At 45.2% G+C, this 27,332-nt stretch overlaps 1 protein-coding gene across 4 annotated transcripts in view; it reads left to right on the top strand.

Moving 5' to 3' along the window:
• SLC12A6 (solute carrier family 12 member 6) overlaps window positions 1-27,332 on the top strand; it is an 830,972-nt gene that overhangs the window by 633,173 nt on the left and 170,467 nt on the right. For all 4 annotated transcript variants that reach the window (XM_069238301.1, XM_069238300.1, XM_069238303.1 and 1 more), the window contains one exon: window positions 6,318-6,486. In XM_069238301.1, the coding sequence (XP_069094402.1) occupies window positions 6,318-6,486 (169 nt within the window). The remainder of the gene's footprint in view (window positions 1-6,317; window positions 6,487-27,332) is intronic.

Below are 27,332 nucleotides of genomic sequence, written 5' to 3'. Positions count from 1 at the left end.
CAACAGTGGGGTGCTTATGCCCAGGAACTGAGACTTGTGAGTGTCTGTCTTACCTCACAAACTAACCTTTACTTACCTCCCCCAGGAACTGTTGATTTTTGCAGTGTCCACTTTAAAAAAAGCTTATTGCCATTTTAACAAAGACTGTGTATGATATTGCTTTTATTCAAAGTTCCTAACGTACCTGTGTGAAGTACCTTGCATTTTATGTGTTTACTTCAAATCTTGAACCTGTGGTTCCTAAAATAAACTAAGAAAATATATTTTTCTATATAAAAACCTATTGGCCTGGAGTAAGTCTTTGAGTGTGTGTTCCTCATTTATTGCCTGTGTGTGTACAACAAATGCTTAACTCTACCCTCTGATAAGCCTACTGCTCAACCACACTACCACAAAATAGAGCATTAGAATTATTTAATTTTGCCACTGTCTTACCTCTAAGGGGAACCCTTGGACTCTGTGCACACTATCTCTTACTTTGAGATAGTATGTACAGAGCCAGCTTCCTACACCTGTAGTTGAAATAAATTTGTGGCATGGTGTACCAACAAATCTGTTGATCCCCTTTCTGCCCCTCTGTCCGAGGTTCTTCTGTTCATTCTTTCTTTAGCCCAGCAAGGCTCTGCTTTGGGCACCCTTAAAGGGTATTTATCTGCCATTTCGGCCTTTCTTAGGCTACCTGATTAGCCCTCACTCTTTAAATCTCCTATTGTGAGTAGATTCCTAAAAGGGCTCACCGATTTATTTCCTCCCACTCCATTTATCATGCCTCAGTGGGGCCTTAATCTTGTACTTACTTATTTGATGTGTACCCCTTTTGAGCCAATGCATAATTGTCCCTTGCGGCTCCTCACCTTCAAAACTGTCTTTCTAGTCGCTATCACCTCTGCTCACAGAGTAAGTGTGGGCCCTTTCCTCAAAACCACCATACTTGTCTGTGCACCCTGACAGTCGTGTTGCGCACTAGGGCATCCTTCTTAAGGTGATTACACCCTTTCATGTAGGCCAGTCCATCACTTTGCCTACTTTCTACCACCCCCACATCCTTCCCATGAGGAGGAGAGACTCCACCGTCTGGACCCAAAAAGAGCATTGGTGTTCTCCCTCAATTGTACTAAAGATTTCCGGGTGGATGATCAACTCTTCGTTGGGTATGTGGATACGAAAAAAGGGAAGGCGGTGCAAAAGCGTACCATCTCTCGATAGGTGCTTCTTTGCATCAAACTGTGCTATGCTTTGGCCAAAAAGCAACCTCCTGAAGGCTTGCGTGCTCATTCCACCAGTGCAACTGCTGCTTCCAATGCGTTAGCACGCTGAGTTCCTGTCCTGGATATCTTCCAGGCAGCTACGTGGGCGTCCCTGCACATGTTTGCTTAGCACTACTGCCTGGACAGTCAGGTCCGTCGAGACAGCTATTTTGGTTGTTCGGTCTTACAGGACTTTCTAGTATGATCTTGGTTCGCAGCCCACCACCGAGGATGGCATTGCTTGGGTATCTATTTTAAGGTAAGGAATCTGCAACTAGAAGTCTCTATCAGATGTACAAGTTACTTACCTTCGGTAACTAAATATCTGGTAGAGACATATTCCAGTTGCAGATTCCTTACCGCCCACCCATTCTCCCGCTTGCAAACTGATTTCTAGGGACAGGGATTCCCCCCTTTTCAGGTCCTTAGCTCTGGTGCACCAATCTCGGTGTTCGTAGCGGCTCTGCGCTCTTGTGTGGAAAGTCGTTAAAAGAAACTGACGTCACTGCGTGAGGGCGGCATCTATGTACTACTCCCGACGTCATCACAGCTGCCACGACGCCTGCGGAGTCGACCAACGCCACCTACCGACGCGCAAGGGTATTGCTCGAAGAAAAATCTCTGGATCCAGTCTGATGCCTGGGGGAAAATTCTAAGGTAAGGAATATGCAACTAGAATATTTCTCTACCAGTTATTTCGTTACTGAAGATAAGTAACTTGTACTTCAGAGGCCATCGGAGTTGGTTGCAAAGTAGTTGGAGGAAATCTCAAAATGCAGATGCTCTAAGCAAGTGGTTGTGATAGTGCTCCTCCATGCATTGCTTGTGTACTTCACCTTCCAATCTGAGGCATCAGCAAATGTCATGCAAAAATGTGCCCTTACCCTATAATGAATAGTATCATAGTATGTTATGTGAGCCACAGTTAAATGTCTGTACCAATGTTTTCCCTTCCCACCCTGGCAACATTTCAGCTGTGCCTGACCTGCCCTCAGAAATATCAAACAAGTTTCCTTTTTATTTGTATGAAGCATTATTTGAATTTCATTACTTCGTTAACTATATAAACAGATATTCATTAACATGAAAATAAAATGCTTTACAAAAAGGTTAACGGACGTACATTGTAACATCAAAGGTTCCTTTGTGCCAGTGCTATGTGACGTCCTGCTCCCTATTTTATCATGCTATTCAACCTGGTATGTTCTCCCATACAGAGAATGATCTGCTGATGTGTAGGTTGCTGCTAACCATAGCACTAGACAGTCCTGGACTGTAGAGGTCCACTGACCTAGAAGACAAGGACATGACAGCAATACCAGTGGTGACAGCTGACTTAAAGTTACGGGGTACAGGCCTTTTAACATGATACACATAGCGAGGATACTGCTTACTTGACTCTTCCTGATCAAACCTTTTATTTAGTCTATTATGACTAGCCTCCTGATGCTAGTGTGTGAGTTTATGGTTACATGAGAGCGTACTGAAAGAAACCCCAGACCTAGGTTTTTAGGGCGCTCCATAGGTTGTTTCTTAATAATGATAGAAATCTACTGCCTCCCTTTTCTTGCATGTAGAAATCTATTGCATGTTTTACCATGCTGTACTCCCTCTTTAACAGTCACTGTGTCAGCCATTGTTTTCTAGATGTTGTGTCCGTTTCTGGATTCTAATACACTTAAGCGGAGCAGGAACAATTCTTTGTGTTTACTTTTCCTGGATGAGGTAAATTCAGCAAGTCATCCTGGGGCCCAAGACAGTAAACAAATGCATCTGATAGAACCCCCTCCCATCAGAGCCCCCCGCTGTAAGTGGTTCAGACAGTGATAGATCAAGCAACCTCAAAGTACAGACAGCTTTTCGCCCTTACCCCGTTCAGGAGTGCTTAATTTGTGTAACAATACATTTTGGGGTCCAAAGTTGTACTTTGACGCCCGCCTCTGGTGCTGCAAATGTAAGGGTTTACTACCAGCAAAGCTGTGTAGTCTTGAGTTCTCCTAAAGCCTCTTTCTTCCTCTACCTGTTATCCCTGATCCCTGCTTTCTCTCTTTGTAACTATTTTCCTATATTTCTTTTACTACTTCGTTCTCTCTGTTTTGCCTTTCTCTCTCTTTTTCTGGTTCAAAGTCTAAAGATGAATATTAAGTCCTGGTCCCCAAAAAAGGAGTGTCAGTGCCCACCAGCTACAGTCAGCGGCACAAAGTAAGCACAGTCAGTCACCCCACTGAACTGCTGTCCTGTGCAATGCATCTTACCTTTGTGTGGGCAGTCCCAAGCTGCACTGCTGGCTGTGTGTCATTCCTGGAGTAACTGAGCTGTTGCCCCTGCCATGGTGGTTCTCTGACCATACCCTAGCTCCCCCAAGGACGAAGTGACCACGGAGCACTTCTGTCCACCTTACCTGCACCGTCAGTAAGTCGTGTACCTCAAGCATGGTTCAAATAGACAACCTTCAAGAGTAAGCTTTAAATGTCAGGCCTTAATACCTCCTGAACATCATAGTTTAAATAGGCACATGCTGTCACTCATGCATTGATTAATGTGAAAGAAAATATATTAAAACACGTACAGAAGCAACAGTTAGGCTTTAAATTACTGCCTTAAATTAACATAACTGTTCACAGGAAAAGAAAAATGAGATCAAATGTAATTACTGTGCAGTTTTTTTTTTTTATCTAATAAGGATTTTTATGCTAGTTAGCACTACAAAGGCAACAAAAACATGTATGATAAAATTAAATGCGAGGAGAATACTAAGTATGGAAAGTAGTATTGAAAAATAATTAAGATAAATAATATTAAAGAACCCAACCAACTACCCCAGAAACGGGGGCCTGATTAAACAATAATGTTTACTTAAAATAACTTGAGGCAAAACGAAATTTACATGTGTTGGCTCTAACCAATTTGGGGTAAAATTGCTGTTTTATATAGTAGTGCATTAAAATGTAATTATTACAAAAGTGCCCAGATGCTACCAACCTTAATTGTTATACACCAAATAAACAAAATAATTATTTACCTGTAAATAAATCATTGGAGAAAAACCTGCACAGAGGTTTTTGTAAAATTCCTGCTGAGAACAGTCTCAAACTGCAGCAGTTAGGGTGAAAAAGTGATGGAGATGTGAGGCAGGAAGAGGAGTTCTAAAGCAGAAGAAAACTTTTCCTTTGCATATGCAGATCACCTTTTGTCTCCTACAGTGAGGTGGACATTAAAAGTGCTTGATACAGTACCAAGTGGCCAGTAAGTAGTGGCTCTCATATGAGAGTTAAACACCTGTACGAAGATGGGGAGAGTGAAGCTGAAGCATAGGCAATGGGATGATAGCTGGAAGGCGTGGACACTGTTACTGGCACCTATGGAGGGAGGGAAAAGAGCTGTCCTAGACACTAAGATTAAGTCAGAGTGGCAGGAGTGTGGTCATTAACAATGGGATCTGGGCAGGAAGCGGAGATAAATATAACTCCTGGTGGATACTTCTAACTGCAGATTTCTCATCTTATGAATATTCCCCAAGCGTCAGACCGGATCTGGAAACTTTTCAGCAGTACCTTTGCATACCATAGGTGCCATCATGAAGTATATGTAGTTACATTTGCAGGTGATGTAAATGCATAAAATGTAATATGTATAAATATTTATCCATCAGAAAGAGTTGTTACCACAGAGGATGAGGAAGAGGAACAGTGACCCCAGGGGAGGGTGTTGTTGACTTGGATGTAATACCTTATAATCAACATCCACTAGAGCCAGGGATATCCAAGTTTAGATCCTGGACAGCTGACAGTGTATGTGCCCAGCTGGATGTTGACCATGAACGAGTAAGACTAAAAACAACAGGGGATAAAGTGCACATACTTGTTGGAGAATGAGGATAATTGGTAAATGGTATGAGGAGAACAAGTTAGAACAATAGCGTGTAAACATGGTGGGTTGGGGCAACTAGATGTCCAGCCACAAAAGGGAATTTCATATGAAATTCACCTTTGACATACTCCTATTCTGAGAACATTAATTTCATATGTTAAGACCATCCCCATAAATGAATATTAAAGCAATTAAATATCATCTTTCCATAAATTGTTCTGGCTCTAGTGCAGTTATATGACCCTCTTTTACTTCTGTTTGTAGTGGTCAACCTGCATTGCTACAGTAAAAAAAAAAATGATATCTTGATAGTAGGGAAAGGGATCTCACTTGGGATGGGATTGCAATGGTCTCACCTAGAAATATTATTACAAATTATAATTTATAAAAAGGAGAGTTCACTGCAGGTATCAAAGAATCATTCACAAAGGTAGAGTCCCCCTGACTTTTGTGCACAGAATATTCAGTAAAGCTAAATGCACTTTGTCTATGTATATATGTGAATTTAGTGAGCACAAAGCTAACTATAATTGTGGTATGGGTGGGAAAGAACCTTGATTAGCAGGGGGTCCTGTTGGGGATTGGTCGGGCATAGGAGAGGGAGATAAGATGGGCAGTTCCACGGCTAATGTGGTGATCAAGAAAGTATTGTTGAGGAATGTTCGAAAGACCAGGGCATTCAGCTGTTTTCTGCAGCAGAGGATGGATGGATCCTAGCAGGCAGACTTAACTTAGGAGGTCATTCTTTAACTCTGAGGTGTGGTGGAAGGAGGCTTGGCATACAACGTTTTACTACATTTGCTGCTGTCTAATCTACTGATGCTGGTGCTGCATGTTTGGTGGTATTCTATTGATGCCTTGATTTTGGATGCCAGGTAAAGTGGTGTACCATCATAGACTTCATTATGATGCATCAAGCGTTGAAGGAGTGGGTGGGTGATGGGGGCCCATGGAAAACTCTTTGTGTATGTGCTCACAATGATATCACTTGCAATTGCAAGACATTTAGAATCACTTTGAATAGCTTCCTTTGAGCTGCTTACTTTAGATCTAAGGGTCCTTCTTTTTTCAATGAAAGACAGGTGATTTGCAGAGTGTATTTATACACACAAGCATATCAGAATTTGTCTAGTGTGTTTTCATCCCTAGGAGCTATCTACATTAGTTCTGTATTTACCCATCTCTGCTTTATCTCTACAGGCCCCAGCTCTTGGTGATGCTGAAGCTGGATGAGGACCTCCATGTGAAGCATCCTCGTCTGCTGACTTTTGCCACTCAGCTCAAAGCAGGAAAAGGGCTCACTATTGTTGCCTCTGTTCTTGTAGGCAACTTCCTGGATAACTATGGAGAATTCCTGGCAGCTGAGCAGGTCAGTGGTCACAAGAACCCCATTTCGCCTGTGAAGTTATTTTGCACTGGGGTGCAATATCCTAAAAGAACTACTACTTTATTTGGTATTTAAAGTTTTTAAAAGTGAGTGGGTTTGACATTCTGTCGGGCATTAACCTTCTCTTGCTTTCTTCTATGATGGTGGCCAATAAGAAAAGAAATAGGCAGCAGTTCAGATAATACTAGTGAATTGCTACAATAATTGGATAGAATATGCTGGGCTTGGCACCTCGTCACTGGGCAGGTTGTGTTGAGAGGGACACAGTCTCTCTACTGCAGAACCAGCATTCTGACTTTAAGGGCAGACTGTACTGGAAAAGAGCATGGTGTAAGTGAGTAAGAACAGCAACTTCACTAACAGGAATGTAGCCTAATAGCAAGGAACGAGGGACCATTGAGAAGCGAAACATTGACCACAGAGGAAGAGAAGTGAGCATGTAAAAAGGGTATTGAACAGCAACTGATGGCTGAACTCGGGCATTGTTTCTCTCTCGGGGCAATAAAACTTCAGTGACTCGTACTAGCTCTACTTTGTTCATCTGTGGGTATGTTGTTCTGGATATAAATGCCTTATAGTTCTAAATCATAGGATCTTCATTGATAGTTATACATTTTGAATAATTTCCCCACAGCGTGCACAGACCCTGGAACACCTTTAATATGCTTATACTTTGACGAAAATGTAATTGAAGAATGTTTATCACTCAAAATAATTTTCCATAGTGTCTCAGTCTGTCAGTGATGTATTTTCCTTATAAATTCTATAGAAAAGTAGTTGAGGCAATTACATAGCTGTTGAATGTACAACACTTTGTCATGGAAAAGGCTACCTTCATACCAAAAGCATGAGGAGAAAATGCAGCCTAACAGGCTTTTACTGACAGAGGTTAAAAAGAAATCCTGTACCTTTAAGAACCTCAGAAGCACCCTATCCCAAAATGCACTGTAGCAGCATTTCTTTTTTCTGGCTTCTTCAGACAGGATGTCTGAACACCTGAGGAGTTTTTTCACACTTCCAAAACATTTATACTTATATTCAGCCCTTGCAAAAAGCATTACACTTGACATTTCAATTGTCGATTCATTTTTTCCTATTTCTGACAAGTTTTTTCAGTCACAAGGCCTTCTTTTTACAAACTGCCCAATATGGGAAAGAAAGAAGGCGAGCTCTGATGCTCATAAAGTTTTTGTGGTTTGTCTTTCACCATCACACCAGACAAAATAATTTGATGTTTGTAAGAAAATGTCGAAGAGGAAACTCAAAGAAAGGGAGGGAATCACACAGTGATGTTCAATGCAAGACATGAAAGCAGATGAAGAAAGAAACAAGGGAAAAAGACTGGAAACATCTCATTATTCTGCTGCAAGTTGTTAAAAAAACTGGTATTGACTCCCACAGAGGGAGATTTACAGATTAAAAAAAAAAATCTCCATCCCGACATCAACATCAATGCCACTCTTATCAGCACCGTTCACGGATGTCAAGAACATCGATGTTGCTGCGGAGGGGTTTGACTCCAACTTTTTCACCGCCCAAAGAAGGGTTGATGTTGACATACCTTCATCGCTGCTGGGCGTCCAAGTCAACAGAGAGATTGCCATTACCGCCATCGACGTTGAAGACTACGACAGCACCAACTTCACTGCCATCCTCTCTCGTTCAACAGTGAAGACATGTCGATCGTCGTCGAGATCTCACCATTTGACATTGACATTGCATCATTCTACGTCAAAGCCACACCATTCAATGCCGAAAATACATCTTTCCCTGTCAAAGACTCCCATTTAAGCAAGAACAACTTGCACAACGTCGATCACACTTGTCTCAACGTCTATGGTACATCAAATCAGTCTGTCCTTTTCCCCAGAAAGGTTGGTCTCCTTCTGTGCATTTATCCGCATCTGAGCAGTCGGAGGCGCCATTGGTTAAATCAGATACTTTACTTCATCCTATAAGGCCAATAATTCCTCTGTACGATTCTTTACAGATTCCTTTAGGCCCTTTGAATCTGCCTCCAGGTGAAAGGTTTTCAGCAGCCACTTTTAAGTTGCCCATCATAAAATGGAAACCTTCATCTCCGATTAGAGTATCACCATCAAAAACGCCTCCTGACAGAGGAGTTATGAACCTCCCCCCCTCTCTTCAGATCAAGGTCAGGATCGCTTTTTTCCACCTCAATGCATTTGTCCTATACTCCGACTTCTCTGCCTCAGTCCTCCAGCAGACGATATCCTTACATTTCAAGATGCATTAGTAAGAGATGCAATGAAAATTAACATTAATATGGCTACACCTCAACCAACAGTATTTGTGATGCTTAAAACATTTCTTAAAGATGGATCCTAAACTGGATTCAATAATTCCTAAATTGGTAAGGAGTAGACATGCTTCTGCACCTGAATCCACAGCTCCACTGGAAAAGGATAGCAAGCGAACAGATGCCATTGGGAAAAAGGTCAGTGGAACAGCCTCCACTAACTTGAGATGCCAAAGCTGCCCCCACGGCTAGGCAGATAGCAACAAGAAGTCTGGGATAGAAAGAATTCCTTTGTCTGATTTACCAATTCAGACAACAGGATTTCTTGAAATGGTCAATCAGAGCTCACTAATTTAGAACCAATCTAGTGCAGCAGAGGATTCTATCACACTCTCAGCCTCCTTATTCTATTATGGCATTTCCTTACAATGACGGTCATGGCTGAGACTGTCTTCCCTAAAGCCTTATGCCCAGGTGAAGATAGCGAATTTACCTTTTTCAGGTTTCTCTTTATTTGGACAACATACTGAGGAAGAGACGAGTATGAAGAATGAGGCGGAAGCACTAAAGTCTGTAGACCTTGAGGAACAAAAAAATCTACAGACAGCAGTAAAATCTAGAGACAAACGGTAATACTACCATAGGTGGCTTTATCAATGTTTGCAACAGCCGAGACAATCCCAAAGGCCATATTAAAGACGATTTCAAAAGAGGAATTCCACTCCAACAAAAACCTTCACAGTCCAAATGCACCCCCTTCACAGTTACCCGCTCCTCTGGGCGGAGTGGTGAAATTCTTCCTGGAAGAGTGGAAAGCCATAATCTCGGACAGATGGGTGTTAAACTTCATACAAAACGGATATGGATTCTGGTTTAAGCATAGTCCTCTGCCAGTTCGTCCACTGCCTGTGTCAACGGCTTGTCTAAACAACCTACAACAAGTGACATCTGTTCTGTTCTGCTGCAGAAACCAGCAATAGAGAAGGTTCCCTCAGATCAGATCAATCAGGGTATCTACTCAAAGTACTTTCTAGTCTGAGAGATGTCTTTACATATAGTTTCAGGCAGTTCAGGATCTCAGATTCCTCAACAAATATATGAAAAAAGAAAAATCAAGGATGCCCACATATAAGAAAAAACGACTGGCTATGCCCAGTAGACCTACAAGGTGCATACTTCCATATTCCAGTTTCTCATCATCACCGACAATTTCTAAGATTTCTACTGGGAAACGATCATTACCAATAAGCTATGCTTGCTTTGGTTTCAAATCAGCCCCCAAACCTTCTCCAAATACATGACAGTGGTAGCATCACATTTAAGAATGAGAGGATTTTTTCTGAATCCATACCTAGACAACTGGCTAATAAAGGCAATGTCTTCGGAAAGCGAAAGAAAGATTTCACCGTCACAGCAAACCTATCATCCATGCTGATTTTATGATTCAGCTTCGAGAAATTGATCTCCACACCATTTCAGTGGCTCACATTTCTAGGTGCAAAAATAGATACACAAAAGGAAAAAGAGTGTCCGGAAGAGGAGAGACTGTCATCAATTCATATGAAATGTGCACATTTAACAAAGCAGGTCAAACCAATTTTCCATCAGATAGCCTCTCTTCTGAGATACATCGCGTTCTGCATATTCATAGTCCCAAATGCACAACTCTTCATGAGACCTCCACAAATTTGACCAGAGGATCGAGGTCACCGAAAACTGGTCATTGGGAAGACCAAGTTTATACCTTCTCTGAAGGAAACACCCTCACAAACTATAATTACAGATGCCTCACTTTCAGGATAAGGCGCTCATATGAACTTCCTCACAAATCAAGGGAGTTGGTCTCAAAAGAGAAGTCTTATCACATAACTTTATTAGAGCTAAAAGCTATACATCTAGAACTTTGGTCCTTTCTTCCATCTCTCACCAAAGATCTAATGATTTAATCCTACATACCACTACAATATACTATATCAACAAACAAGGTGGAACAAAATCAAGACAACTAGTGAAAGGGGTATCGCTCACAGCCTTCCACATCACAGGAATCCAAAATGTAGAAGCAGACTTCCTCAGTTTCACGAGGAAAACCACGCGTGGGTTCTCAATGAAGAACAACTCCATCCACAAAGAATGGGGATGCACCATCATTAGATTTATTTGTCAACCTTGTATATGCTTTTTCACTGATTCTACTAATACCACAAGTAATCCAGAAATTATGGACATCAAGCCTCAAAATCATTCTAATTGCACCGGATTGGCCGAGGCAGTAGTAGATCAGATCTTCACCTAGCCATAACACGTCACAGATTCATTCCACTCATACCATATCTCCTAACCAGGCTTCAGGGCTAGGTTTTCCATCCAACGATCCAATCCTTAAATTTGGTAGCGTGGCTCCTGAAATCACACAGTATGGCTATTTAAATCTACCTGAAGATTGTACGAACATCCTTAAAGAATCAAATTAGCCATTAACATGATCATGCTATGCCCTTAAGTGGAGATGTTTTTGTTTGTGGTGTCAAACAATGGGTATGAACCGAATAATGTACAAGAGAACGTCAGTCATCCTACCGTATTAGCTTCATTTGGCCGGGTCAGGTCTACAACTTCATTCCATTAAAGTTCACTTAGCAGTGAGTACAGAAAATCTCTAATGCAACCATCTTTCTTCAAGATTCCCATGGTTAAGGATTCTTTAGAAGGACTTAAAAAAGCTTTTCCTCCAGTTTGGAGACCATCTCATCCTTGTGAATTAAACTCCGTACTATCAAAGCTATTGGGCTCTCCTTTCAAAAGCATCCATAAATCGACATTACAAGAATAATCGACATTAGAAGAATTGTCATGGAAAAGTGCCCTTTTACTAGCCATTACCTCTCCACTTAGGGTTAGTGAGTTACAGGGGTTGTCATCTTGTGAGCCATTCACAATGTTTCATTGTAATAGAGTAGTTCTGCGTACACATCCTACATTTTTACCTAAAGTGTTCTTAGATTTTCATGTTAACCAGTCAGTCAGTCTCCTATCCCTAATACAGCAGCGGAAAGAACTCTGCATTCTGTAGGTGTTAGAAGAGTGCTGCGTTTTTATTTAAACAAATCGAAAGGTCTAAAAAAAAGTCAAATTATCTTTTATAAACTGTTTTTTAAAAATAAATATATATTTTTTTGAAAGGTGTAAAAAGTAACATTAAAATCCATCAGCAAAGCACATACACAGGTCACAGTTTGGCCCACCCATGACCACACAGTGCAATAGTCAACAGATCTTGAAGCAGGGCTTTGGGTCCTCATAACATGTCCGGCTCCATATTTCTATTCCATTTACCCCATATTTTATCATGTTTGTTCGGACAACCCAGAGCCTTGTATACTGTTTATTCCTGTTGGGCGCACCAGTCCATGCCACGCCTCCACTGGGTCAGCGAGGGAAGCTTCACACTGGACCACAATGTCTCTTTTCACTACCAACAGAGCCATCCACAGAAAGGCTCAATTGTTCTCGGTTGCCCCCCACACCCTCGAGGACACCCAGCAAGAATAGCAATGGAGTCATCCCTTTATCAAAGTCCAGAATGGTGAGAAGTTCAGCGACAATCACCTCCCGGTAGCGCGCTATACTACACGCGCTATACTACACCATACAAAAAATCAGCGAGTAATGAGGACATAGAGAGCTGGCCCAGAGTCCCGACTTGTGCATCCTATCTGGAGTCGGATATGCACAGTGTAGGTAGTAGATCTGGACATGTCTAAGCCACAATGATATGGTCGGAACCCTAGGGGCCATCAGGGTGTCCCTCCAGTCTTCGTCACCCAACTGTTACAGCCAACACTCCCATCGAGATCTAAGGCCCACTGGGGGAGAGGGGGTCCATGGTGTTAATACTCAGAGTGCGATACAATTGAGACACACCGCACCCATCATAGCCTTGGCTTCGACCAGACTAAGGCCCTCATTATGATATTGGCTGTACAAACCACCTACTATTGCGGTGACAGCCGCCAAAAGACCGTTGCCGCGGCTACCAGCCATCCACTGTATTATGACCACAGCCAGATTTCCGCCAGAAGGATGGCTGAAATCCAGCTGTGGCCATGCCGGCGGATGGCGGTAAGGTGGCGAAGCTGCCAGCAGCAGCACCACGCCAGTAGACCGCTGCCAGCCGTATTATGAGAATGAATACAGCCTGGCGGTGTTCTGCTGGCGGACGCTGCTGCTTGCAGCAGCGCCCTGTCCCGTCTCCTGCTGGAGGACCCCCTAAACACACGTAAGTGGGTGCTCTGACAGGGGAGTGGGGTGTTGTGTGTGTTTGGGTGTGTGTGTGAATGTTTGTGCGTGTATGCGGGTGTGTGTTCCTTCTTGAATGTGTATGGTTGTATGAGTGTGTTTATGCTGTGTTCTGTGAATGCGCGTTTGCGTGTATGTATGAAAGTGTGTGCGGATGTGTGTGTGAATGGATGTATGCATGTGTGGATGAATGTGGGAATGGGTGTGTGTGTATGCGTGTGTGAAGGGAGGGGCGTGAATGAAGGGGGGGTCTGGAGAGGAAGGGGTGGGTTGGAGGGGAATCTGGGTAGGGGGTTGGGGGATTGGGAAGACCTGTGTCAGTGGCGGGGAAGGAATTGCCTGTCATTGATAGTGCCTACCGCCATGATTTTCGTGGCGGTAAGGAAGCCACGAAATCCATAGCAGTAGGCGGGGTCATTATCCCGCAGGCGGTACAGTGACGTCCGCCGGGCTGGAGATTCAGCCAAACCGCCAATGTCATAATATGGTGGAAAGTACCGCCAGCCTGTTGGCAGTATTGTCCACCATATTACCGCCGACCTCCAGGGTCATAATGAGGGCCTTAATTTGGGAAGCACCGAATCAGGCGAAGTATGAACCCTCAACATGTCGCAAACCCCTCAAGAACGGATACCTCCCCAAGCCAGGTACCGTGCCATCATGGTGTCTGGAGCGTAATGCATCCCTCCAGCCAATAAACAGCTTCCGAGTCACCTCAGGGATGCTGTTGGGAAGCAGAGCGCCATAGAGCAGCGTCAGAATGCAAGGAAACCCTAAAGTAAGGAGTTGTAGCTGGTATGTCGGATCCGACCACCCACCTCCCAGCCAATCATTGACCTCCAACAATTGTGGGCCTAGGTAATAGATATAGGATGGACATCCTGAGCCCCCCTTCAAAGAAGCCCCATTGGCACGTAGAAAATGCTAAGCGGGGGTGCAAATTGTGCCACAGGAACTCTTTTGCCACCAAATCCATTTCATTAAACCAGTGCCTAGGGATCATATGGGGAAAATTATGGAAGAGGTAAAGGAATCAGGGCAGCAGCATCATTATATATAGAGCTGTCCTGCCCATGACGTTAAGGGACCATGCCAACTCAGGCTCCAGGGTGACTTGAAGCCCAGGTAGCAGAAGCTGAGGTGACTGATCAGGATATTATGTTGCCAGTCAAAGCAATCCTGTGCAGGGTGCAGTGGAACTAACACAGATTTGGCTGGGTTAAATGCCAGCCCCGAGGCCTCCACGAAGAGACCCAAGAGCTGCAAACATCGGGGCTACTTCTAGCTGGGTTGGCCAAGTACAGGAGGACATCGCCTGCGTATAATGCAATAAGATCCTCACGTCCAGTAGGCCAGACCCATCCCTGTAACAGTGGTCACCTCTCAGCATCCTCGCCAGGGGCAGCATCGATCGTTGGTGCAAAAAGAAGCAGGACAGAGGACAGCCCTTATGAGTCCCATGTCTTGTAGGAGAGACATCTAACACCACTCCATTAACCTGGACTCCCGCTAGCGGGTTAGAATAGAGGATTTGTACCAGGCTTTGGGACCAATCCCGGTCTTTAACAGCACATGGAACAGGTAAGACCAATCAGCCTTCTCAAAATCTATGAGGAGCGGCGCCAACTGGGGAGGTAGGTGATGATGATAAGCCAGGGCCACTTGAAGTCGTCTGAGACAGTGTTGAGTACTCCTGGAGGGCATTATCCCACACTGATTTGGGTGGATTAAGGATGGGAGTACTTTACGGATGTGTTGGGTGAGAATAGCTGAAAAGATCTTTATTTCATTTTTAATAAGTGAGGGGTGGGGGCAGTGACTTCGGAATAACTAGAACCATAGCTTGATTAAGCTCAGGCTGGAGGCGCTTCTCTGCGCTACTTTGGCATAAAAGTTCAGCAGATGTGGATCTATAAATTCCCTGGTTTTACTATAATACTCTGCGGGAGAAATATCCGGGCCCAGGGCTTTACCGACTGCTAGCGATGAAATGGCTGCATTAATCTCTTCCACCATAATGGCGTTGTCTAATTCCTGGCTTTTGAGGTTGGTGAGTCAGAGGAGAGGTACCTCTTCGGGGGGTGGCCTGCTCAGCCAGGGGATCCTAGCACTCTGCGTACAGCTTCGCGTAGTATGTAGCAAAGGTTTGGGCATGGCTAAGGAGGCACAGTGGGAATGGCCCGTTTTGTCTATTATCTCTGGAATAACCCTGTTAGCTAATGGCTGAGGCGCCAGCCAGTACAACAGCTTCCTCCATCCATAAACCTGTGCCAAGGAAGCTCGCTGCATGTGTTTTGCAGTTTCAAGGGAAAGGTGACGAATCTTCCCCCGAAGCGACAGTATTTGCCTGGTGATGCTGAGTGATTAGTGGGGGAGAGTTGCGCCTTGAAGCGCAGGGTCCGGGCCTCGAGACTTGTGAAGTGCTGGTGTCTGGCGAGTTCCACTATCTTAAGGAGGTGTTGATGCGTATACCTCAAGAGTGGCTTTGTAAGCTGCCCAGAGAGAGCTGGGTGACTGCACTGACCCAACATTAGTGTGAAAGTAGTGTGTAAGTTCCTCCCCCAAGGTCTGGGTGAAAGATTCCTCTTGAAGGTGCCAGCCATTCAGACGCCACATTGCGCACTGAGTGTCGCCGGAGTCACCTGCAAGCAAGGAGGGGGGGGGGGGCATGGTCTTATATCACATGGGGAAGAATTTCAATATGGACCACAGAGAGCACATCTGGGGCTGGCATGAGGAATAGATCTATCTGCATGTGTATGTGGCGTGCCGCGCCACAGAGGTATGTGTAAATTGTAGTTAAGGGTGCCTTATTCGCCACATATCGCAGACCCATTCTGTTGACCCAGTTGAGAAGGCCTGTTGACGGAAAGGTCCAGGACTGCATTAAAGTCGCTCCCTATAAGAGTAAAACCAGATGAAAGTTGTGTTACTACATCCAGGAGAACCTCTAGGAATGAGACTAGTGCCACTTGGGGGAATATATACACACAGGAGAGTAAGTGGATGGCAGTCCAGCACCCCAGTCAGAGCAATGTAACAACCTTGAGAGTCCGACTTTATTGAAGTAACAGTCAAGGGAAGGGTGCGGTGCAGCAAAATTGCCACTCTAGAGCCTCTGGTGAACCCTGCATGATAGACTCTGTCGAAGGCATGGTGGGCAAGCATGGGGCATTGGGAACCCATTAAGTGGGTTTCTTGTAGCATCAGAATAGAGGGGGAGGAATGGTGGACACTGCTAAATACAGAGAAGTGTTTAACCTTATCCAGCAGGCCATTGACATTCCACTACATTAGGGTGTTGGTGAATCTGATGGGGCTTGGGGAGTCAGGGGACAGTTGCATTAGGAACCACTAAGGTGTGTGCGGGCAATGGGTCGTTGTTCCCTAGATAGGGCACCTGTGTGCTCGCAACACTCGCGTGGAGTAGCAGCAATGGACTAATGTGACCACCTGTGAAAAAAGGGTTAAGACATAGAAAAGAGTGAGCGAAACTGTTGCCCAAATGTGTGCCAGCCAAACCCCCCAACATCTCTCCACCTCATGCTTCCCCCTCCTGAGAAGCATCTGTCAACCCATAACGCAAATCTCAAACCAAAAACAACTTGTCTGAGATGGAAGTGGAGTGGTGGATCCCTCCAGGAAGCCAGATCCATGCAATGCAGTGCCTGCCGAGGCGCACGCAGTCAGCCAACAAGGCAAGGATGAAGAGTTTACCAGCCGGATGTGTCCAGAATGGGTGGTTTGATTAGGAGGGGGGAGGAGTCTGGTTTAGCCGCTCTTCTGGGGCATCGCTGAGCATACATCGCCTACCCCATTCATGGGTGGATTAGGCCTCTTGGACGTTGATAAGAACTCGGCAGGGGCGTGAGTTTTCAACATCTGGAAACCCCACGAAGCACAAGTTGTTGAGCCCTGAGTGGTTCTCAGCATCCTCAGTTCGGTGGGGAAGTCCACTTGTCTGGGACAGCAGCTGGATAACTTAAGTCTTGAGATCTGTGACATTGTCCTCTACTGTGGGCACACGACCTTTCACCTCTGTGATGTGATCCACTGTGTTCCATAGGTCTTTGCACTAGAGACCGACATCTTCCTGCACATCGCCAATCTTTGTCTCTAGGGCATTCTGGGAGGACTTACTAAAGATCGTTAGGACAAGGCTTAGATGCTTTGAAACTATCTATGCAACATGGTTAGTTTCTTGTATTTCTTTGTGTTCTCCAATTGCTAATAAACCTTTACCAGGCAAACCTAAGGGTCACTTTAAAAAAGGGAAAGCAGCAACAGCTTAGGTCAGACAAGTTTAAATTCAAGATATCTACAAGGCAGCTACTTGGAAATCTATACACACCTTTGCAAGACACTATTCTCTAGACACAGAAACTCGAGCTGAAGCAAAGTTCGGAAAATAAAGATTTGAGCAATCTATTTGAATAGTTGCAAGCCTTTCGGCTTGATCCATTAGTACAATGTGGTTGGATTACTCCAGCTAACGCACATAAGATTTTCACCTCATACAAATACCTGACAGCTGCTTTATTGGGTTTTCTTCAGCTTGCTACCCTATTCAACACATAGGAATATCAATGCAGATGCTGCGATGCAGAAGAATAAGTTATATACCTTTAGTTACAGTTTTGCATCATAGAAATCTTTATTGAAGTCATGCACAACCCTTGCTCCTCCCTGGCTATCAGGGCATACGAGTTTGTAGTTCACATAAAAAAGAACTGACTCTGACTCTCACAGACAAAGTACCACTACAGTATATTGTGGGATAGGGTGTTCTTAAAGGTACAGCCTTCTTTTTAACCTCTGTCAATGTTAGGCTATCAATCTGCATTTTCTCCTCATACTTTTGGTATAAAAGTAGCCTTTTCCATGACAAAGTGTTGTACATTCAAAGGCTATGTGATAGCCTCAGTTATTTTAGTATATGTAAGGAAATGCCTCCTTGGCATGGTTACCCCCTGACTTTTTGCCTTTGCTGATGCTATGTTTTGAATTGAAAGTGTGCTGAGGCCTGCTAACCAGGCCCCAGCACCAGTGTTCTTTCCCTAACCTGTACTATTGAGTCCACAATTGGCACACCCTGGCATCCAGATAAGTCCCTTGTAACTGGTACCCCTGGTACCAAGGGCCCTGATGCCAGGGAAGGTCTCTAAGGGCTGCAGCATATCTTATGCCACCCTAGGGACCCCTCACTCAGCACAGACACACTGCTTGCCAGCTTGTGTGTGCTGGTGAGAACAAAACGAGTAAGTCGACATGGCACTCCCCTCAGGGTGCCATGCCAACCTCACACTGCCTATGCAGTATAGATAAGTCACCCCTCTAGTAGGCCTTACAGCCCTAAGTCAGGGTGCACTATACCATAGGTGAGGGCATCAGTGCATGAGCACTGTGCCCCTACAGTGTCTAAGCCAAACCTTCGACATTGTAAGTGCAGGGTAGCCATAAGAGTATATGGTCTGGGAGTCTGTCAAACACGGACTCCACAGCACCATAATGGCTACACTGAAAACTGGGAAGTTTGGTATCAAACTTCTCAGCACAATAAATGCACATTGATACCAGTGTACATTTTATTGTAAAATACACCCCAGAGGGCACCTTAGAGGTGCCCCCTGAAACCTAATCCAACTACCCGTGTAGGCTGACTGGTTCTAGCAGCCTGCCACACTCGAGACATGTTGCTGGCCACATGGGGAGAGTGCCTTTGTCACTCTGTGGCCTGTAACAAAGCCTGCACTGGGTGGAGATGCTATCACCTCCCCCAGGCAGGAGCTGTAACACCTGGCGGTGAGCCTCAAAGGCTTACCCCCTTTGTTCCAGCACCGCAGGGCACTCCAGCTAGTGGAGTTGCCCGCCCCCTCCGGCCACGGCCCCACTTTTGGCAGCAAGGTCGGAGGAGATAATGAGAATAACAAGGAGGAGTCAGTGGCCAGTCAGGACAGCCCCTAAGGTGTCCTGAGCTGAAGTGACTCTAACTTTTAGAAATCCTCCATCTTGCAGATGGAGGATTCCCCCAATAGGGATAGGAATGTGACCCCCTCCCCTTGGGAGGAGGCACAAAGAGGGTGTACCCACCCTCAGGGCTGGTAGCCATTGGCTACTAACCCCCCAGACCTAAACACGTCCTTAAATTTAGTATTTAAGGGCTTCCCTGAACCTAAGAATTTAGATTCCTGCAACTTACCGAAGAAGAAGACTGCTGAGCTGAAAACCCCTGCAGAAGAAGAAGACACCAACTGCTTTGGCCCCAGTCCTACCGGCCTGTCTCCTGCCTTCTAAAGAAACCTGCTCCAGCGACGCTTTCTCAAGGACCAACGACCTCTGACTCCTCAGAGGACTGCCCTGCTTCAAGAGGAACAAGAAACTCCAGAGGACAGCGGACCTGCTCCAAAAAGACTGCAACTTTGTTACAGAGGATCAGATTTAAAGACCCCTGCAATCCCCGCAAGAAGCGTGAGACTTGCAACACTGCACCCGGCGACCCCGACTCGTCTGGTGGAGAAACAACACCTCAGGGAGGACCCTCCGGCGACTCCGAGACTGTGAGTGACCAAAGTTGTCCCCCCTGAGCCCCCACAGCGACGCCTGCAGAGGGAATCCCCAGGCTCCCCCTGACCGCGACTGCCTGACTCTAAAATCCCGACGGCTGGAAAAGACCCTGCACCCGCAGCCCCCAGCACCTGAAGGATCGGAACTTCAGTGCAGGAGCGACCCCCAGGAGGCCCTCTCCATTGCCCAGGTGGTGGCTACCCCGAGGAGCCCCCCCCCCCTTGCCTGCCTGCACCGCTGAAGAGACCCCTTGGTCTCCCATTGATTTACATTGGAAACCCGACGCTTGTTTCTGCACTGCACCCGGCCGCCCCAGTGCCGCTGAGGGTGTACTTTTTGTGTGAGCTTGTGTGTCCCCCGGTGCCCTACAAAACCCCCCTGGTCTGCCCTCCGAAGACGCGGGTACTAACCTGCTGGCAGACTGGAACCGGGGCACCCCCTTCTCTCCATTGAAGCCTATGCGTTTTGGGCACCGCTTTGAACTCTGCACCTGACCGGCCCTGAGCTGCTGGTGTGGTAACTTTGGGGTTGCTCTGAACCCCCAACGGTGGGCTACCTTGGACCCCAATCTTAACCCCGTAGGTGGTTTACCTACCTGCAAAAACTAACATTACTTTACCTCCCCCAGGAACTGTGAAAATTGCAGTGTCCACTTTTAAAACAGCTTATTGTGTTTTATGTGAAAAGTATATATGCTACTGTAATTATTCAAAGTTCCTAAAGTACTTACCTGCAATACCTTTCAAATGAGATATTACATGTAGAATTTGAACCTGTGGTTCTTAAAATAAATTAAGAAAATATATTTTTCTATAACAAAACCTATTGGCTGGATTTGTCTCTGAGTGTGTGTTCCTCATTTATTGCCTGTGTGTATGTACAACAAATGCTTAACACTACTCCTTTGATAAGCCTACTGCTCGACCACACTACCACAAAATAGAGCATTAGTATTATCTCTTTTTGCCACTATCTTACCTCTAAGGGGAACCCTTGGACTCTGTGCATACTATTCCTTACTTTGAAATAGTGCACACAGAGCCAACTTCCTACAGTATACCATTCAGAAGGAAAATACATTTCTTACATACTACACCAAGATTCTATGGAAAATTGTTTTGAGTGATGAACATTCTTCAATTACATTTTCCTCAAAGGTTAAGTATATTAAAGAGGTTGAGGAGAAATTATTCAACAGTTATGACTTCAATGAAGATAACTACGATATAGAACCAGAGCTACAGATAGGTAACTTTCTTATACAGCATTGTATCTTTCATATATTTACATGCGTGAATAATTCCCCACTATCAAACTGGGAATCACCAGTAATCTTAAATAGCAGCAAACAATGTTAAAACAGCGTTGAGCGTTAAAAAACATATCTTTACTAGCACATCCACATCTTTGAACCCACCCGGACTTCAACCAATTATTTGGAAGTGTTGACCTTTCACACTCTTCCTAGAGACCACTAAAGTTCATATTTCTTCTGCCATTCATGCTGTCATCAGACTGTGGATTGTTTCTATGGGATGTTTGTGATTTTCACCTCAATGCTGGCCTAGGGGGAGTGTCATTTGTCACCGCTGCCTCTATTGCTGAAGAGAAACGATCTTTCCAAGTCCTGCTTGAGCTGCAGATGCAAGAAGATCATTATTGAGGATCCTCATTATGAGTACACTTTGTTTTCCTGTATCTGAGTCATAAACAAATTGGTGCAGCATCTGTATGACTTTAACATCAAAGACAGTTAACCACAAAGAAAGGAGGTGTTTTTTTTTCTGAATGGAAAATAAGAGAATTCCCCCTCCTAAACGGATGGCCCTCCTCTGGGGAACATTCCATGAATTGTGCCCCAGTAAGTCATTCTACAAAGGAAGCATAACAATGGGGAATATACAACTTTTGCAGCAGGAATTTACTTTAGGAGAGTTTGCAGCCATCTCCTCGAACCATCGGACAAATGCTTCCTCCAAAATAGTACTAACAAAGGATGAAAAAACCTGTGCAAAAACTGTGTGAAAATGGATCGCTTCTTACATCCAGTTAGACTTGCTGTCAAATTCCTTGACGTCCAAACCCCACCATGAATAACAAAGGCCCTGATTTCGACAACCATTCTGTGAACTGGCTCCTCACTTGCAAAGTCTATGGACCTGTTGTCACTGAGCAAGTAAATGCAGTCAATGACAGGTCTCTTCTTGATGATATTGTTAACACCACCACCAATAGCAACCCCTTCAGTGTTGACTATGTATCTGCTTTTGATGGCAGTGACCACTTCATTCGCAACAAGACTGTCAATGACTGGCATTTCCCTTTAAGCAGTCAATTTTATTGCTATTTTCAAGATTTCTACACATCCTCCAATGCACATTCTTAATTCAGAGCTGGAAGCTGATGTCCACAATCAGGAACGGACATAAGACATAGCCTACATTCCTGCACAGTTGGCTGTATCTACCTACCTCATTTTGAGGAGGAACCACCTGAGGAGGAAGAATGCTAACAGCACTATCACCCTCAGATCCTTGTAGGCTGCTCATGCGATTATAATCAGCTTTACCCAAAGCGTAGCTACGGGAACCCAATTATTTTGCAGGTTCCTTTGCCATTCCTGGCTATGTTGCAACAGATGATGGACCTGTTCCAGAGGTTGTTTCCACAGCAGACTCATTCTCAACCATCAACAGCATCATTACTTAATAAATCAGTGCCACCTCCCCCTTCTCCCTGGATGTCAACACCCCCATATCTTCTGCAACCGGTGTTTCTGATGGATACAACTACCTGTGGATTCCTCACCTATTGAATACTCCCCTTGCGCCAGCATTCGACGGAAATCTTCTTCCTAGCTTCTGCACGTCGACCAGGACGTCACAATTGCCCATGCGACGCCATCTGACGTCATAAAGGCAATAAGAGGTCCTCGCCGACGTCCGTTTCCTTTTTTCCGTGCCATTCGAACGATGGTTATTCTTCGAAGGGAGCTACTGTTACTACTCTACGTAGTTAGTTATTTTTGCTGTTTCTTCTTTGAGAAAAAGATAGAATGTCGCAAAGAAAATCCGGATTCAAGCCCTGCAACGAGTGCGGTGGCAAGATGTCGGTTACGGACCCACATACAGACTGTTTGTGGTGTCTCAGCTCCGACCACGACGTTGACAAATGTGACTCTTGTCAACGGATGAATCCGGAGGCGTTAAAAGAGTGAGACGCAAAGCTCTTTTTGGCGAAGTCTACGAAAAAAGAAAAGCGGCATAATCGCAAGTCATCTTCTCTGAAGTTGCATCAGCGTCATTGTGACTCCCGGCGTCGTCGTGAATCTCGGCACCGGTCGAGTAGGGAGAGATCGCGTTCGAGATCGCCTTCAGCTCCACGCCGGAATCCTTCGCTTGTGAATCCTCCATCGGTTTTTGAGATTCCTCAGTGTCAGGAGTTCTCACCAGCTTCTCAGACGCAGGGGCCGGCGCCGATTTCGCCTCGAGTCCAGGCTCCTCAGTATCTGGCTTTCCCAGCCCCAAGAGCCGACATTTCCGCATTCTTGAATGCGATGTTTACAATTTTCCAACAGATGGCTCCAGGTGGTGAACCGGCTGGTCCTTCGGGCCCCTTGGCTTTCAACATGGGTGCTCCAGCTCCGTTACGACCGGCACCTTTTATGCCCTTTCTTCCCATGGGAAATGTGGGCTCGGTGCCGGCCCCTATGGCGTCAGCCTCTCAACTGGTGACGCCGAGTAGACCTGTGGCTCCGGCGCCGGAACAGTCTCCTGTCCGCCCTTTGCCTCGTACGGCGCAGAAGAAATCCATGGCGCCGATGGATCCGGCGTCTGATGGATCTGAGGATCGGCGTCAAGCTTCGACGTCTGCCGAAGCCATGTCAACGCCTAGGATTGAGGCCAGGTTGCATTCGAGGAGGCTTGCTCTTCGCCTCCTTGAGGAGCAAGAATATCAGAAGCAGGCATTGGAGGAAGGAGAGATTGAGGAATCTCAGGGAGACCTCCATGGTTTAGATACAGCGAGTGGTTTGGACACCTCTCCAGAATGGGACTTAACATCGCCTGGAGAGTATACGGAGGAGGCTGCATCATTCCACTCGGTTATTAAGAAAGCAGCTGATTTTTTGGATCTTCCTTTGCCGGTGTCTGAGCCTAAGCCTAATATTTTAACAGAAGTTTTGCATCCTGCTTCAACAGCTGCAGAGTCACTTCTGCCTTTTAATGAGGCTCTGTTAGATCCAATCCTGGAAATATGGAAGAAGCCGGTGTCATCTTCGGCAGTGAATAGATCGGTGGCTCGAAGATATCGAGTGGCTCCTGCTGACCCAGGCTTTCTGTCCAGGCACCCAACCCCTGAGAGCCTGGTGGTTCAGGCTTCATGTTCATCCCGGTCTGCCCCAGGTTCATTTCCAGGTGTCCCTTCAGACAGAGACTCGAAGAAGATGGACCATTCTTCTAAAAAGGCTTTTTCGTCATGTAGCATGGCTTTAAAATCTACTAATGCTACATGTATTTTGGGAAGATACATTTACGCCCTGATGGATGAAATAAAGTCGTCCCATACTGAGGTGCCTCAAGAGGTGATGAGCCTAGTTTCTGATGCTCAAGCAGCGGCAACTCAAGTAATCCAATTTGGACTGGATACAACTGACTCTGTAGCTAGGGCTATGGGTACTGCTGTTGCTACAAGGAGGCAAGCCTGGCTTCGTAGCGCTGGTTCTCGTCTGATGTACAGTCAACCCTGTTGGACCTTCCCTTCGATGGGGATAAACTTTTTGGCTCCAAGGCGGACTCTGCCCTAGAGAGGTTTAAGGAGAGTAGGGCCACGGCGAAGTCTTTGGGCTTGCAGGCCTCCTCTTCTGTTTCATCCAGAATTTTTAGAAGGTTTAGGGGGTTTGGTCGTTGTTCCTCCTCCTCCTTTCGAGGCAGATTTCAGCAACAGCCTGCCTCTGCTCTCTCCTACAGATCGTACAGGAGGAGGGGTAGGGTCCGAACCAGGGAAGCCGCCCAGCAGTACTCTGCCTCTTCTTCCTCTGGAGGGGTGCAGCATGGGAAGCAGCCTTAGTCTTCCACCAATTCCTTCTCATACCACTCCTGTAGGGGGGAGGTTATTGAACTATCTCCACAAGTGGGAGGTTATAACATCAGACTCCTGGGTCACCAGCATTGTGGGGAAAGGCTATACCCTTCCCTTTCGGGAGTTTCCTCCCTCCATCCCGCCCCGCCCATCCTACTGTTCAGAAGAGCATCTCCTGTTACTAGAACAGGAGGTTCAAGTCCTCCTTTCAAAGGGTGCAGTGGAGTTGGTTCCAGAGCAGGATAGGGGTCAGGGATCCTTTTCTATGCCCCATTCCAACGACACCGGACGACATCCCGGACATAGAGATAAATATAATATCTGACTTTTATTGCATGTGACATGTTTTGGACGATGATGGCCATGATGAGTGGTAGGACTGATTTAGGCTTGCATTTGTGAGGGGAACAAAACAGTGTTGATATGGACGTCCAACACAACCTCAATGTACTTCATTGCAAAGGAACATGGTCCCGATCACTGTCAGAAGAGGCACAGCTGAGAAGGCCATCATCAAGGTGAACATTGCAGTAGGACATCTTTCAAAATACCAAAACAACAAGCCAAATAGTCCTCAGCTATGTCATTTCAGATTGCCACGAATGAAAAATCCACTATACCAAGGAGAATACATCTTACAAAATGGGTTCTACTAAACATAGATCTGTTCTCCAGTATGGAAAACAAGAAACATGAGTCATACTGCAGCATACTCCATCAGCTGTGGTCTGAGTGCAATGCAATTTTGAAGAAATTATCAAAAACCGCTTTGCTTACACCTATCCTCCATTTAGCCTCATTCCCTGAGTACTGAGGAAAGTGAAAGGCAGTACCTGATTCTAATTGTCCTAGCAAGGCCTAGTCAGGTTTGGTTCTCTGACCTGCTCAGGTTGTTCTTGCAGTTGCCAATCCAGCTAAGTAATAATCCCAGCCTTCTCTCTAGACACAACAGATAGATTCTCCACCAAGATCTTGAGCCACTAAGATTGACTGCATGTTTCCTGATCACTTGGAGTACACCCATATGATTAACCCTTCAAACTAATTAGGTACCTTAATGAGGGCATGTGCATCATTCACAGCCAAGACCTACAATACTTATTGGAGAAGATTTTGCAAATGGTGCAAAATTAAGGGCTTTAACCCACTTTACAAGCAGCCCTATCAGGTGCTGTTGTTGTTGCTGGGACTTGCCAAGAGCTTCTCAAGCATTAAGCTTTCACTTGGCAGCCATCTTTAGATTCCGAAGGATGAAAAACCTCCTCATCATTATTTTCACAGAGAATTTTAAAGCAGTTAATGAAAGGTCGCTTCAGCTCCTTCCTCCAGCTAAGGCTTAACACTGTTTTGAGCCAACTCCTACCTCCTTCCTTTGAACCCATCCATAGAATGCTCCTGAAATTCCTCTTGTGGAAGGCTACTTTTCTTGCTTTCACCACAACACGGGAGTAGGAGAATTACAGTCTTTCACCACATAATAGCCATATTTTCGCTTCACCACAGCCAAGGCGTTTTTATGGGCTAACCCAAGATTCATGGCACACGTCCTAGGAAATGGTCAGTTGTAGTAACCTGTTATCCTAAGAACTTTCCTCGCTTATCATCTACTTCTTCACTTGCTGGATCTTTGTAGGTGCATCAGGTTCAACATAAATGAAACCAAGGGTTGCTTTCTTCAGATCAGTTATTTGTCTCATTCGGCCATCCAGGAAGAGGCCACCTATTTTCCAAACTAGGCATCCTAAATTGGCTATCTGTCTGCATCACCTTCTCTCCCAAAATTGGAAAGCATCCAATCCTAGGAAGAGTGGGGGTACACTCCACCAAAAGCATGGCAAAAACAGCTGGAAGGTGCAGTGTATCTTGGAGCGCTTTTAGAGAAGATTTAATGTGAAGCCAAATGGAAAAACAGGCATACCTTTACCTAGCATTACTCCCTATATGTGATTACAACAACTGACTCAGCAGTAGAACAGGCAGTTCTCCAGTATTGGACCTTTCATAGATTCACATGCTTAAATCATTCCCTGTTGTCGAAGTGGGAGTCCCACATTATCAGTAAATTGCAATTTAGGAAAATTTTACATGTAAAACAATAATAAAGGACATTCATTTTTACAGCTTGTCCTTCTAATTTGAAAAGATCCGAGGTCCAGTTAATCAGGCAACAGCACCCTTTAGAAACCTCACCACAGAAGCTCCAGTCTCAGATTTTTTAATGCACGACGTGTGGTTGAGCAGTTTGTTCTTCATTCCAGCTTTAAAATGGTACAAAATGTCAGATACTTTAAAGAAATGACTCTTTAGATCCTGCTAATGTTGTGGGGAAAAAGAGATTACATGTGGATGCCCCACATAAGGATTGGCTCTACTGCCTTTATCCTAAGCACAAGTGAAGGACTGCAAGGTATATCACACCTTTTCATCAAAGACTTTGAAAGAGAGGCAAGACTTCTTTTATGACTCCAAAAGGTCATGTCACAGAGAAATACATCCTCAGGTGAGGAGAGTGACACCTCTGCTAAATCTCTCAATAGAGAAAGGTCCCACAACCAGGGGACCTTTGAGGACAGCTGGAAGGCACAAAAGGCTTCCCATCATGGGTCTCTAAAAGATATTCAGAAAA

Source organism: Pleurodeles waltl, chromosome 6 (genome assembly GCF_031143425.1).
Source record: "Pleurodeles waltl isolate 20211129_DDA chromosome 6, aPleWal1.hap1.20221129, whole genome shotgun sequence".
NCBI lineage: Eukaryota > Metazoa > Chordata > Amphibia > Caudata > Salamandridae > Pleurodeles > Pleurodeles waltl.
The sequence above is the reverse complement of the archived record's forward strand: the minus strand, read 5'-3'. Positions and strand labels throughout refer to the sequence as shown.